The 14673-nt window shown below is 40.1% G+C and overlaps 1 protein-coding gene across 1 annotated transcript in view; it reads left to right on the forward strand.

The window, feature by feature from the left end:
• SHANK2 (SH3 and multiple ankyrin repeat domains 2) overlaps positions 1–14673 on the forward strand; it is a 240978-nt gene that overhangs the window by 15054 nt on the left and 211251 nt on the right. Inside the window, exon 8 of the mRNA XM_041459183.1 lies at positions 239–316. Within this exon, the coding sequence (XP_041315117.1) occupies positions 239–316 (78 nt within the window). The remainder of the gene's footprint in view (positions 1–238; positions 317–14673) is intronic.

Consider the following 14673-nt stretch of genomic DNA (forward strand, 5'->3'; position numbering starts at 1 on the left):
CTTCTTGTTTTCCTTCATGTTTCTTTACATTTGCCTAGTGCTTCTAATATACTGCAAAGCACCTGAAGCCCTGTCACTTTTAAAATGCTTTTTTAAACAATTTAGAGTTCTAAGATCATTTATTTGGTTTATTTTTTAGTCATGAAAATATAGACCAAACACCTCATAACCTCTTAGCAGTCAGTCTTTTAGTGCCAAAGGATCTTGACAAACAAGTTTCCTTTTCCATCATTTTCAGGAGAGCTGTGCAAGGGTGCTGCTGTTCCGGGGAGCCAACAAGGAGATCAAGAATTACAACAGCCAGTCTCCATTTCAGGTAAAAAAGGAAATACTGCTTCCCCCTGAAATATTGGGAAGAAAATATCAAATGAACTTGGGTTTGGGAAGAAGCCACATTGTACAAGGCTGAACACAGGTGTGGAGGGAGTGAGTAAAAACTTTGGTTTTTATCTAATTCACTAAGTGAAGGTGTCCTGGAATAATTAGGAATGAGAGGAACACCCCCTCTGATAACACTGTTAATGACTTTGAGAATTCTGTGAGCTGTTGGTGGCAAAAGATGAAATCCTTGGTGTTCTGCAGTCAGATGTGCCTTTCTCTGTGCTGATCTCCAGTCTTATGTAGGAAAGATCCAAGAATCATGTAAGAGTGGTCCAAGGATTGTCTGGGCACTTTGGTTTTCTTGGCCCCTCTTGATTTAGTAAAAAGAAGCTCTTCTTTCCTTAGATGTGAGGCCAAAGAGATGGGCTAAGTTTCAGGGATGGGATTGACTTAGTGCACAGTCAGCGTTACAGGCTGAAGCTGCCATCTGTTATCTCCAAATGAAAATGGAAGTCTTGCTTTGGATTAGTCAAAATTTTGTCCCCATTTTCTGATATGAAAGCACTTTCAGTAAGCTTAATTAAAAATACAAATGGAGGAGAATTGTTTGTCCAAAGGGTTGTCAGGTGTGGCTGACAACCTCGAGCCCTTATTTCTGAAGCAGGCTTAATTAGCTTGGATGTCAGAGAAATATTTCTAATTCAAAGTGACGTGAGAATTGGGATGGAAACTAATATTTAAAACAAAGAAAACCCAAAAAAAGCCAGAAGAATTTTTTTCAAGTTACAAAAATCACTGCTTCTGGAAGAATGATGGTGCAGTGCCATTAACAGGAACTGTGCTGTGGTGAAAAAGGATGGGGCTGTTTCCCCAAACCAAGGAGTTTTTCAACCAAAAGAAATCCTGATTTAACTTGGTGTGTCTTCCCCATTGCTTTTTTGACCCACTTTGGATAATGCTGGCGGAGGACTCAAGGAGCAATGCTTTGACAAGTGAAACAGTTGGAATTTTTGCTGGATCCATGTGGGTCTCTGAGTTAACTCCTCCAAGTTTACATGTAGTTACAGGGCTTTCAAAAAAACCATCAGACAAATATTTCTTTATCAGTTTAATTCCCTCCATTTTGAAGGTTTTCTGGGCCCAAGTTGTACATCTTATAAGCTTAAGAGTTCTACTTGTAAATCCTAGCCAGATTGTTATTTACTTCTGGGACCATTTTCCTCAAACTGGGGAAACGGTGCATTAATAATTTAATTTTAGGCACCATTTTCAGACTGCTCATAATTTTCCATCTAAATACATGCTAAGCACAAATTCACTAAGTACTGGCTAATACTTTTCTCTGCACCTCAGAATTATGAAGTGATCAAGAAATGGAGCAAGAGAAAGCCCTAATTATTGGAGGGATATGTTCCAGGGTAATCTCTTGGATTATTTTGTTACTTTGAGGTTAACTTTCCTTTTTGGTTTAAGATTTTTTAGGGGAGGGTAAATGTCACACAGAAGAGTTTTCATTTGTCTTCCTCTTTGTGCTGACAGCTCCAACATTCTTGTTCTTGCTCTTAGAAGAGAAAAAGGTGTAGGGAATGTAGAAAAAGTTCTGTTTTATCCGAGTGGAGTGAGTAGAGAAAACCCGCCCTGCCTTAGAGAATTAATTCTTTGCCATCTGTCTGTTGCTGACCCAGTCGATCAAACACCACAAGTGGAGCTGTTATAAAATTATGCAGAATCCCCTTGAGTTAATAGGATTTTGCATACTAAAAATGTTTGCTCATGTAATCAGCAGGCAGGAACATTGAGGCATCTCATATGTACATAATGAGAGTGGTTGTAGCTGCAGCATCTATTCCTTTGAGTCACCTCTATTATGTCCCTTTCTCAGCAGCATTAAAAGGATGATTCTTTGGAGTTGCCGCTCAGAAAATTGATTATGTGAAAGCTGTGTTGTTTCTATTCTGTAGAAACAACAGGATCCAGACATTTGTGGAGAAATTTGTGTCCTGTTTTCAAGGCCTCCCTAGGCTTTGTTTCTTTTGATGAAAATTAGTGGCAGAGTTTGTATCAGGCATCAGTGTCCAATGAATGTAGTGCAGTTTTGCCACCAAAAGAATAAATGTGCATATGCTCACTTCTCACCAAGTCACAGGGCTTGTTAAAGCAAGCATAGATACACTAGATGGCAGGAAGTAAAAATAACCTGGGCTGAATTCTGTGCCACTGAATTCAGGGCCCCCACACCGTGCCCACCTGGGATCTGGGTGTCCTTTTTGCCTTTTCAGTGTCCAGCAGAGTTAGCGCTGGAATGGCATTGCCAGGTGCTGAGGACACAAAAAAGCTTGGCTGTATTTCCCAGTTAAGCACCTCACCTTGCATTAGCTGCCTTTGCAGGGGTGTGTTTCATCCTGACCTGTTCCTGGGTTGCGTAGAGTCAGCAATTGGTGTTGGGTACAGCTGATGTCACCCGTTGCTGAAAGTCTGCAGAACGTGGGGTCAGCAGAAATTTTCCTGTATTTTATATTTAGCAATTTGAGGTGAGATGAAACTTGTGCCACATCATTATGTTATATTGCCAGTTCTGTTTATTAATCACTTACTCAGCCTATCTTGGCTGGGCCAGCTAAGTAACTTACATGCTATATTATTAGTTTTTATTTCATTAGTAAAACCTCCAGAAAGAGCCTTTCAGAAGAGCCATGATATCCCATCACTGTCCACAGCTACTTGGTTTTCCACACATTTCTTTTGCTTCTAGGTTAATGTAAGATAATTCATTGCCTGTCTAGCAAATATTAATCCAATAGCTCAGAAATCAGTGCTTTGCAGTATTTACAAGCTGTTGAAATGAAGTAAGTTAAAATGATCATACACCTTGTTTATCAGGTCTTTCTCTTATGAATAATTCAAAAGGGCAATAAAGCACTATTTTAGCTAATAGTGCTAATAATTAGTGTTTTTAGAACAAATATGTTTCAGTGTACAGAACAGCTATTCTGAGGTGGCATTTAGTGTCACCGTTTAAGGGCAGACTTGTACCTGAGAATGGTTTATGTTCTAGTTGTCCCTAAAGATTGGCTTTGCTGTCCCAGACCAGCCTGAATAATCCATGTGCCTACATCCCATGGATTGCAGGAGGAACAGCAATCTTCCAGGTCCACTGCAGGTAGAATTGATCCTTTCAGTGTGTTGGCCCTGCCTCTATTTTCAATTGCTCACATATATATATTTTTTTTTTTTTGCCAGGTTTGAATCATTTGGACTGAAATTTTTCATGCCTGCTATCTCTGTTATTTGGAAAAACAAACTGATTCAGCTCTTTTGGAATCTGGGCAAGGGAAAACATGTGTTGTTTTCCTCACACTGGAAAACTCTGCTGACCCACCCCTCCTTGTCCTCTCTCCCCCGTTGTGTTATGTTGTGGTGTTTAGTTTTGTTTTCTTTAATTGCCCTGTGTGCTGATCTCCATGTTAAAAACCTGGCAGTGGGAACTGGTTTCCAGACTGACTCAGACACAGGGGCTCCAAAACCAGGAACAGGAACTAAACCCATGGGTTTAGAAGCTGAGCTGGCTGGGGGGAACACAGACACAACTGGGCATATCCAGCACCTCACTAGAATGGCTTCCTAAAGCCCAATTTAGATTTAGATTATTGGCATTTTTAATTTCCCTCTTTTGGATGAAATTTACAGGCAAAGGACAAAAAGTTATTCTCAGGTATTTTTCTTTGACTTTTTTTTTTTTTTTGAAAGTGTGTGAAAGCTAATTTTAAACCCAAAATCTTCATTAGGTGCCTCAAAGTCATCTTCACAAATATAAAATAATGCTTCCTGTCATGATGTTCAAATATGGAACCATTGTGTTCATGGAGCATTTGAATTACAGAAAGACTTTGCTTTTTCGGTGTATTTATTTCCATCTTAATTCCTTTCTTGAAGCACCTGTGTGAACAATGAATCACTGAATATTGGGTATAGTTGGCAAAAAATACAGCTATGAGCTCATGATGCACTCTGCCTTTAGTCAGACTTCAAGCTTTTTCCAGCTTTTTCCTGATTTCAGTCAAATAATGGAACTTATTTATACTTAGGAAGAAAAAATCCTATACAAGTGACCACCCCAGAACAAACTGTGGATTTTTCCTTTAAAAATCAAAAATATATGTGAGTCTGTATATGTGTAGGCACACTCAGCACAATTTCTTAAAAAGATGCAATTAAAATAAAAATAATAATAATTAAAAGGAAGGGGAATAACTGAAAGGGTGGAAATTAATATTGGGGGAAGTAGTGGCAAATGAAGTCTTCCTGAGAATATTAGGAGACACAGGAGAAGAAAAATACATATGGATACAAAATAGAGTTAAATTGATTCCTTCTGACTCAGGGATGGTTTTCTTAGTGCTGGCTGGTCCCTTCTGACCTTTGTTTTAACCCTGTCATTTTTCAGAAAAGCACCCAAATGGAAGTGAAGCATAAAAGAATGAAATTATATGATTACCTTTTATTGTGAAAGGCAAAATATTGCCATGCCTGGAGATGCTAAAAATACTTAACTGCAGGATGTGTCTTCATTTTTTTGTTTACCAAAAGCAAACTCTGGAGGAGTCTCCATGTGACCATCTGTTGTGTTCCATGTAAATGATCCAAGACCCCCTTTTCCCCCTTTTTCCCCCATTCTCTCCATGCTCAGACAGGGCTGTCCAGCTGACATGCCTCAGGTGTTGCCACAGGCAGTCCAATTTCTCTGGGAAAAGTGCCGTCTCTGAGGTAGTTAGAAGCCAATCTGTTTGTTCTTCCATGAGAAAAAAAGTTCAGAAGTTACAAAAGGGAACAAATAAGCAAAGTAAATTGTAAGGGTCACCACCAGCTCTTGCCATAAAGTAAGAAAGGCTTGAGTGTGATTCAGACACAGTTAGTTGTCGTGGGTGAAGTTACAAGAGGCAGTGGGGATTTGTATAATCCTAATTTAAATCATGTTGTTTTGAGATGTTAACACCATTCAGTTTGTCTGGGAGATAAAATAACCTGTGAGTGGGACTTGTGGGCACTTGAGGATTGCAGGAATGGATTCATGCTTGGAGTTATGATGATTGAGTGCTGTATGGCATCATCTTCTGCTTTTGCATTTCAAAACAGGCTACTCAGCATTATCTTCTGGCTATATCCAAGTTCTTGCTCCTTATAGAAATGTAGAATCTGTGCCTGTAGGACAGACTTAGCATCTTCTTCCACTGCCATTTGGAGGGAGCATTCCTGGCATGCAGTTGGCAATCCCATCTCCATCAGAGTATGTTACTGGCATGGACTATTGCTAGACTGCTGTTTCCAAAGGTTTTATTGTAGTTAACCCACAGAGTTTGGAATGGAGCCACCAAATGTATTAGGTAAAATAATCACAGTGTCTTATTCACTGATGCATTTTATCCTAAGAGCTTTCCAAAAGGATTTCCAGCCATTTGGTTTAGCAGTTGAAGCAACACTATATTATTAAGTGTTTGCAGAACTGAATCCCTGAAAGTTTCTGCTGTGAAATAGTGGGAAGTGTCTGTCTGCTGTGAGTAGGAAGACTTTTTTTTCTGAAAGTGTTCAGGGAAGAAGCTGCTAACGTGGTGGGTTTTGGCTTTTCCATGAGGTAAGGCTGCCTGGCAAGGTGGAAGATTTCACTCTACAGCAGCAGACCTGTAAACCCTTGAGCTGAATTCTCTGCACAGCCCAATGTTTCCTGTAGCACGAAGGAAAACAAAACCTAGCAAACAGCACACTTTCTCAGCCTTTTTCTAGGAGAGTTCAGCTGGAGAAGATTGCATTTCATGGCTTTTTGATTTAGCATATTATTGGAGGGGATGAAGAAAATTAAGTCGATTTTGTTGCTGGCTGTGTCTTATCTGATTCATGTGATGCTGCAACCTGGCTTTATCTGCTTTCAGTAAACACTCCTTTGGAACCGCTGCTCGCCCATGTAGCAGTAATAAGGATTATGTAATAACTGGCTTTTGGTGGCTCTTTCCAGCTTGAGCTAGATTTTCCTGAGGAATGAGTCTGTAATTGTAAGTGTGTGTGTATCACACTTGGCTTTTTCTGCTGTTTTAATTATTAAAACTCGAGTGTAGGAAAATGCATCTTGCTTGAGGATAACTTGCTGGGTGGCATTTCAGCAGAGAAGCAGGAAAAAGATGGAAGGCTTTTTCCTCTACTTTTGAAATAGATAGAAACGTAACATTTCCCAATAGATGCAGCGGCCATGGAGGAGGCTCAATACAGCCTGTACAAAATAGGATAAATTAAAAATCTGAGTTACTTCTCATTGCAAGAAATAGGAGGAAATAAAAGAACGTCGTGAAGCAGTGAAGTTGTGCCTGGGATGGATTTGCCTGCGTGTTCCTTTTTAGGCTTCCTGACATGTTTCCTTGTAACTCTGCTCGACTTGCTGGTGTATTCAGTTCAACACTTCCTGTCAAGCTGGTTCTTGCATAACAACGACTCCTTTTGTCCTAGGAGTTAAGTTTGCATTTCAAAGCCTGGTGAGGAGATGATTTAGAAGCGATTTGCTCCCATGTTGTGAGGAAGGGACTTACGTTTTTTATCTTGGTGTCCACGCAGGTGTCCTCCAGTTTAATCTGGAGGTATTCAGTCATTCAGGCTATTTCATGAATAAGAGTGATTAGATTCTAAGAACGCAGTTGTGTGTGTTCGTGAAAGGACAGTGGAGAATAAAACACAGGTTCTGCCTTTTAAATCTTAGTAAGGAAGACTGGAAAATGAGCAAAGATGCTTGCAGGCATTTTAGGTGTTGTCCAGTCCTGCTAAAACAGTGCTGCAGGACATAAGAGACAGAAAAGAGGTCATTCAGAGTGATTGCCTTCCCCATGTTCTGACTGGAATTCGCTCAGCCCTGGCACAGCTTCATGGCTACTGAGTGTATTCCAGAAGACCCATGGGGGCTGTCAAATCTCTTGAAAGCAAACCCAGCATTTTAGCAAGGAAAATGTGCCAGCACTGTTATGCTTGCACTGTACTTTTTTTTTTTTTTATAAAGTCCAGCTGTATTTGGCTGCATGTTGTTGTGTGTTTGCTTGTTTTTAAAATATTAATTGCTGAAAAGTATTTAGGGTAAAATTTTGGTTCCTTTGAAGTGGATGAAATCCCACTGATTTCGCTGGGGTGAAAGTGTGTTCCTCACTCTTGAGACAGTTCCAAAGCTATACTATCAACTCTTCCTATATAATGTATTCTGCTGAATATGATTCTTTTCAATTAACATTTCCTGTTCCTGTTTAATTAACATTTTTAGTACAGCACAATTCTTTTAAGTTGTACAGAACTGCACAGCGCATTGCCACAAATAACTTGGGTTATGCAAAGTCTTTGCTGCTAAGAGTTAACTTGCTGCAGCTGAAAAGAAGAGGATGTATTGTCTGAGGGCAAGCTTGGTTAGAGTTTTGGGAGGCAAAAGCAGTGCTTGGGAGGCTGTGGTTGTAAATTTTCTTCCCGAGTGTGTGATATTGTTGCATTTCCTACAGCAGAAGTCCCTTTGTCTTCACCCAGCTGGGACACTGACCTTGTCCCACCTATCGTGGGATGCTTCCCATGAGCCTGAGGCTTCCAAGGGTGTGAAGAACGCTCAGATCTTGGAGCTTGAAAACCTAGTCTTTGATTACTATTAAAAACAGCCTGAGTAGCAGTGTGAGGTGGTCCTCACCAGGGAAGCCTGGGATTGCTCGGAGGGTTACGTAAGCAGAGCTGTCATTTGGAAAAGCGGGAATACTTTGCCCTCAATATCGAGGCAAAGCGCTCGTGGCGAGCCTTTGTTTAAACAGTGCTGAAATGATCCAGGGAATGCTGAGGAGCCTCACAGAAATATTGGCCCTCTCCCCACAATTTATATTTTCAGATGCTAAAACTAGTTGTTGAGCAAATGTAAGGTGCCTATTTTAGGATGCTGCATGTCAATATCTGACTACAGATGGCTCCATGAATCATAGTTGGAAGAAGGGAAATGTTAGACACTAAGATATTGTTGCTAAGAGATTTTAGTACACAGTATGCTAACATGTGCTGGCAAATTTGGGAACAGTAGCAGCAGAATGCTCTTGGAGGAAAAAAAAATTCAGTGGTGAAGAAACTGTCTTCAAAGGACTATTTAAAGGACAGTAACATTATTGTCCTTTGTTGTATCGAGACCTGACGAAGATGAAATTGTCTTTCAAGCAGATAATAGACAGAAAACATCCAAAAGGTAAAGCTAATCCTGCTCTCCAATGAAATAGAAAGTGGATATTGGAAACAAAAAGAAAAAAAATTTACTTTGGGGTTTGAATTAATCAAGTGCCAAGATTAAAGGTGGTGGTTGCTGATATTTTGCCATCTACTGGACATCAGATCTATTAATATACACAGTTAGTTCCTTTCAAAATGCATAATATACTGCTTGTATTACGTGATATAATTAAAAATGTTAAGAGTTCTCTTCTGTCCAGGAAAGAAGCATGCAGGAAAATGCTGAATATGATTTTTTTTACTTGTATTTCTTCATAACATTACTATAAAGTAATTTAGGAAAATTGTCAGAATTTTATTGTCCTGGTAGAGAATGTGGGTTAATTCTGCAATTAATAGAAACCTTTGCTGGCTGTTATTTAAAGAAAACAAATTCAATTTTAACCTTTTCTTTATTCTGTCTTACCTTACATCAGTGAGTTTTGCCCAAATTTGAAAATGTTACACCTGAAAGGGAACTTCAAATGGATAGAATTTATTTTATTTTATAAAATAAAACCTTTCAGTTCTGATCTATTTTCAATAAAAGCATTATTGTTTTATTAAATGTACAAAATACTGCACAACCATAAACTTCTTAAAGTAGTGATTTGCTTCTGACAGATTTCTAAATAGATGTATTACATCTCAGCTTCAGAATTGATTATTTTTTTAATGTAGTTTTGGAGTGTAAATGTGTGTCTCCATAAGGCAAGAATATGTATCTCCTTGAGGTCATGTTTTATGTCATTCATATTCTATGTATTCAGCAGCACTGTTAGATAAAGACAGGGAATTAGTGATATTAATAGAGTATTAATCAAGCATTTGGTTTTATTTTTTAATGAGGTGAATCAAGAAGCTTCTGCTACTTTTATTTTGCTGTGTTGTAGCCTCAAAGTTGAAAATCAACTGCAATTCATGGAACTACAAAATGTGGGTGAAACTTTGCCCTTTGATTTTTGCAAAGTGAAATAAGGAATTTGATTGTCCAGCGGTTCTGCGTTAGGTTATAATGGCTGTGGCAATTGTGTAGGATTTTCCAGCTGGTTCAGAGAAAGACCCATTTGGAATTCTTAACATTCTGATGGGAAACACCTGAGGTCTGTGTTGTGATTTGAGCTCAGAACAATGTTTTCCACATTTTCACGTTTTGCTCAGGTGTTACAAGAGAATGCCTTTCCTAAGGACACTGAGTTCCAGGTACTTGTGGTGCTCTTTGAATCAATAAACATCTCTGCAAGTGCAGGCTCCTGGAATTGCATAAGGAACCAACAGTGGGTGATCGATACATTTCCATCCCACACCTATGGAAAAGAAATTTGGAACACAGATTGCTTCCTGCTTTTCCAAACTGAACTCCATCTGTCCCACCGAGAGAGTTATAAAATCCGCACACTACACAAGAGCAGCTAATGCAGATCCATTTAGGATGGGATTTGTTTGAGTCTGCTGGGTGTGCTGGGTGCTTTTGTGTCACCATTTATCAGGGATAGAGCCTCCCGCTGCCGTGTCCTAATGGGCACGCATGGGAACGGGGTCTTGGCACTTAACCTAAATTTAACTTCCTGATGTCCTTGGGGGATGACTGCTGTGGGCTTGATGGTGTGCTGGGACTAAATTCAAAGTGGCTTTAGACTCCAAGTACCTCTTGGCTTTATTAGGGAGAGCTTTTCTTTCCAGAGCACACAGTAGAAAATTGAAGTTTAGCTATGTTACATTTCCATTGCCCCACAGTAAACACCATTGGATTTTTGTATCAAATTAAAGAGGTGTCAGTCTCCAAAAGCTGTGGTTATTGAAATGTATATTGAAATATATTTTTAATACTAAGCAAACACATCCTGATTATGATATGTGGAAGAGCATTTCTGAAAATCTTTTAATTAAGGAAGTGATCGCAACGCTTCCTTGTAAATTCCCTTGTGTTAATTTCTCATGTGCCTCTGCTAATAGTCAATCCTCTTGTGTGATGGCTGTGACTGCTTGAGTGGTGTTTTTTCATTGGTAAAATTATATAATCCTTGCTGGAATGAGAAATAATTTATGGTTTTGTGAGCCTGTGGTTGAAGTGGAAGGCAGTTTCTGGAGTCTGACGGTTACAGTCTCATTCACAGGGTTGTGTGACCTCTTTCTTGTGGTTCCCACTGAAGAAAGGCATGTGTAGGGAAGATTTACCTCAGTGCCCTGTCTGTCCACCTGCATTTGCACTGATGTAATTCACATTTTGTTCTGGGCTGGAGTTACCTCCTTTAATGTACTGCACCATGCCTGAACTTACTGCCAATCCAAGCTATCTGAAAAAGCCATCATTCAATAAACACTGCTGGCTGGCAGAGACAAGAGAAAGGTGAAACATCAGCCCTGAAGGAAAGAATAGTTAAATGCACTTTCCTCAGGAAAGGAAATATGTCTGGAAGAGAAGAGCAGGGGGAGAAAAAGCAGGTGGCGAGTGGTGATGCTTTATGTGCTCACTGTGAATGGCAGCTACAACCCTGCAGCTCCCTCTGCTCCCTTCAAAGGCTCTGCATTTCAGAGCTTTGGGTCTCTCAAATGTAATCATGTGCAGCAGAAATGCAGAAGCCTGGACTGAGTGGAACATAAATGGACTAAGGGGCTCTCTTCAGTCCCACACAAAGTTTGTCAAAGTTCATTGTCTTGATTTGAGAGGGGACAGCTTCAGTTTTTGTCTTTTTTTCTGTTTCTCGTAGGGTGGAGTAGTTTGTTCCCAAGAGTGGTAATGTAATTTAGCCGTGGTGTTTGCCTTTCAGGGGCTAGCCCATAAAGCTCTGAAATTGTATTTGTTAATAGGCTACAAAATTATGCTCTATTTTAATATAATCGCTACCTGTGATACATTTCAAGAGCAGGAAAATATCAGTTGTGAAAGGTTAGTGCCAGGTAAAGTGTAAATACAACTTCTAGTTTCCCAAAAGTAACAAAAAACCACATTAATCCCCATAAAAAATGTAAATACTTGAATGTAAGTAAATTGGTATCTTTAGAACTGCATTTATATGGCTAAACAGAGAGATGGTGGTGAGTCAGTGCTGCTTCTGTCTGATGCAGAGTCTGTGAAACTCTGCCACACTGAAACCTGTAACGGGACATCTGGCCAGTTTTACTGTTTACACAAAGTACTTTTGTTTGCCATGATTTAAACTAAGTTTCTTTGGGGAACATGTTTCAGAAAAAGTGGTACCTGATGCCTCAAATATTAAATTTCTGAATTTACTCCTGAAAGGCAACTTAAACAGTGCCTTTATCCAGAGGGATTGTTTCTGACTGCGAATATCAGAAAGCCAGGGCTGAGAATGATCTGTCAGGAGCAAGAGACCACTTGTGAAGGTGCCAGTGTTGACAGTGTCACTCCTTGCCCAGTGCTGGAGTAGGAGTGCTGGGATGCTCCCACCTCCTGCCTGCTCCCTCCCAGTCCCTGCCTTGCAGCTGCTTCATTTATTCAGGTTTCCACTTGGCTGAGCTGTCCCTTGGTTACCACCCGTAGCAACTGGCCAAGTGTCGATAAAACTCCTTCCCTTCCTCCCTTGGCTTGGCAGGAGAGCATCTGGCACTGCCTGCCATGGCAAACAGTGAGGCCCTGGAACCTTGCATCACTTGAAAGAAACATCTGTCTGTGAGACAGCAAGTGAGACACTGGGGTGTCTGTGACAGCTCTGCTTCTCCCCAGGCACAGGAAATGTCTCTGTAAACACAATCTTTCTGGTCAAGCTCCCTGTTACACACACTGAGTGACAGCCAGCTCCTGGTTCTGCTCCAGTGAGTTGTTCACCCTGTGGCTTTGTGCTTCAGGGTGTCCCAGCTGGGACCTGTTTTGGGCACTCCATTAAGTTTTGTCATGCTGGAGACACATCACTGTGGGAATTGGAGGAGGTACCACTGTCCAGCAGCATGGTTTTATCCTCTCTTTTTATTTTATATCAGTTGCCTCCTACCAAGATCCATCTTCCTGCTTAGCTTTACTCTCTGCTTGCTTCCCTCTGGCAGACTAACCCAGGCCAGACATGTGTGTTTTCAAAGGTAATTTGGTAAAAATTAGGTACCCATATTAACAGCCTTAGTGGGGTCAATTAAGCTTGGGAGGGAGCTGATAAGTGATTCACTTTGGTTACTGTCGTTCGTATAAAATTGCCTCTAATGCTGATTACAAAAACCCCAACAAGATAATTTCTACTCTCTGTACAGTAGAATGTGGCAGGGCTCCCAACCAAATGTCTGCAGCAGACAAAGATCCTGGTTTGGGTTTAAAAGCACTGAATTACTGAGTCAGGTTTTTCTGCTGGGCTTTGATTGACACCATGCTGGGACCCTGCAGGTGAACTCTTTCTGATTCTGGATGCAAAGTAAAGACATCCTTTAAAATCATGGCAAAGCACAAAACAGGTTTTCGTGCAAATTGTGTGTGAGTGATGTTTTTATTTCGTACAAGATGCAGAACCAGGTTTTATCAGGTTTGCAGAATAATGTGACTGAGGACACACAGACTTTTGATGTGAGATAAATGTCGGAAGGATGACATGAAAGGACATTTGTGGCAGGAATGAAAGAACCTGAATTATGGCAAGACTGCTGCATATGCAATTTTAGAAAAGCTGCAATTTTTGAAGCTTCAGCATAACAGAGTGGGTAGATAGCCTCTAGTTGTAAAGTGCTACCTCCAGCCTTTCATGGTTATATTTCATGTCTGTAAACATGCACGTGATGCATTTTGATGACTGGAATCCAGTTCCTACTGGAACTGGAAGCAAACTTTCGCTGCAGTTTTGCTGGCTGTGCTACTTTTTCACTGCCAAGAGGAGATGTCTTGTGATCAAAAGAAACCTCAAACAAAACCTTCTTTCCTGCCATAACCTCTTAATTTTAAATCTAGCACTTGTCTACGGAACATCCTGAAAAGCAAACTATGGCTATTTAAAACTATGTAAATTATGAAGCATGGAGAGAATCAAACTCTAGTATTTTCTGCCAAGGCACTGCATTACTATTTTTTTCTAAAGTACAAAGAAATTTAGTACAAATATAGAATTTCAGTTGGTCTCTTATTTAGGTACTTGATCAAGGAGAGAATTTCTACCACTTTTATTTGGTTCCAGCTCTGGATCTCATGAAGACCATTCACTTCTCCTAGTGTATTCCCATTTACATTTTCATGTGAACTCACTGTCATTTTGGTTTAAGACACATTTGTACGGAAAAAGGGCTGAGGTTTCCATGCTTTGTGGTTTGTAACTGTACAAATTGAATGAGTATAATTTTGTGTCTTTCTGATTTTGCTCTGACTTCACTTTCTCCCACACATTTTACCCATCAAATTCAAGTGAAGTGCATTGATGTTATGCCAAGAAATATTTGTACTTTTTAACTTTTCCTTGCTTTCCTTAGATCTTATCTTTCCTTCATTTTGCTTTAAGGATTTTACATACTGTTTTTAGCGCATTGAAGTGAATTAAATTGAGAAAAATGGTTCCTTGAGCTTGCTGAATCTGCTGCTTGGTTCAGAAGCAAATATGGGAACAATTCCCTGTCAAGCTGTCTCTTAGTTATCTGGAAATGTATATAAAAATTTTTTTCCAAGTAATAAAATGTGTTTATTTCTTGAAGAGCATGTTTATACTTGAGGTTTAAAATCTACTAGGTATGAAAAATTCTTTCATTTGAGTGCCATGGCTGCTGTCTAGCAAGCTGCCTGTCACTGCTGAATTCCCCCCCATTGCTGGAATTTTACTGCTAATTAGGGTTACCATCAGAGAGAAGTATTACCACTTGCTCACAATGCAGAGGAAACCTCAGAGATACACACAAATGTTGCTGTTATGAACCTGGAGCCAGCCAGGCTGCAGAGTTGCAAGTTAAAGAGAGAGGATTAGTACAGCTCTGCTGTTTGTTTGCTAGTGCTGTTTGCCAGGGAGAATCATGAGCTGCACTTCAGGGCTGCACAGAGGAGGCTGGGGGCCAGATTCTGATGTGTTAACTGTGCTGAGAAACTGTTTCTGTCTGGAGGGACTTCTGGAATAAAGGTTGGCTTACCAGTGTTTAAAATAGTAATTTTAAGCTGGATGGTTTTAGATGGTGTTGAGGTGT

The sequence above is a fragment of the Pyrgilauda ruficollis genome, unplaced genomic scaffold (assembly GCF_017590135.1).
Source record: "Pyrgilauda ruficollis isolate IOZ18807 unplaced genomic scaffold, ASM1759013v1 scaffold132, whole genome shotgun sequence".
Taxonomy (NCBI): Eukaryota; Metazoa; Chordata; class Aves; order Passeriformes; family Passeridae; genus Pyrgilauda; species Pyrgilauda ruficollis.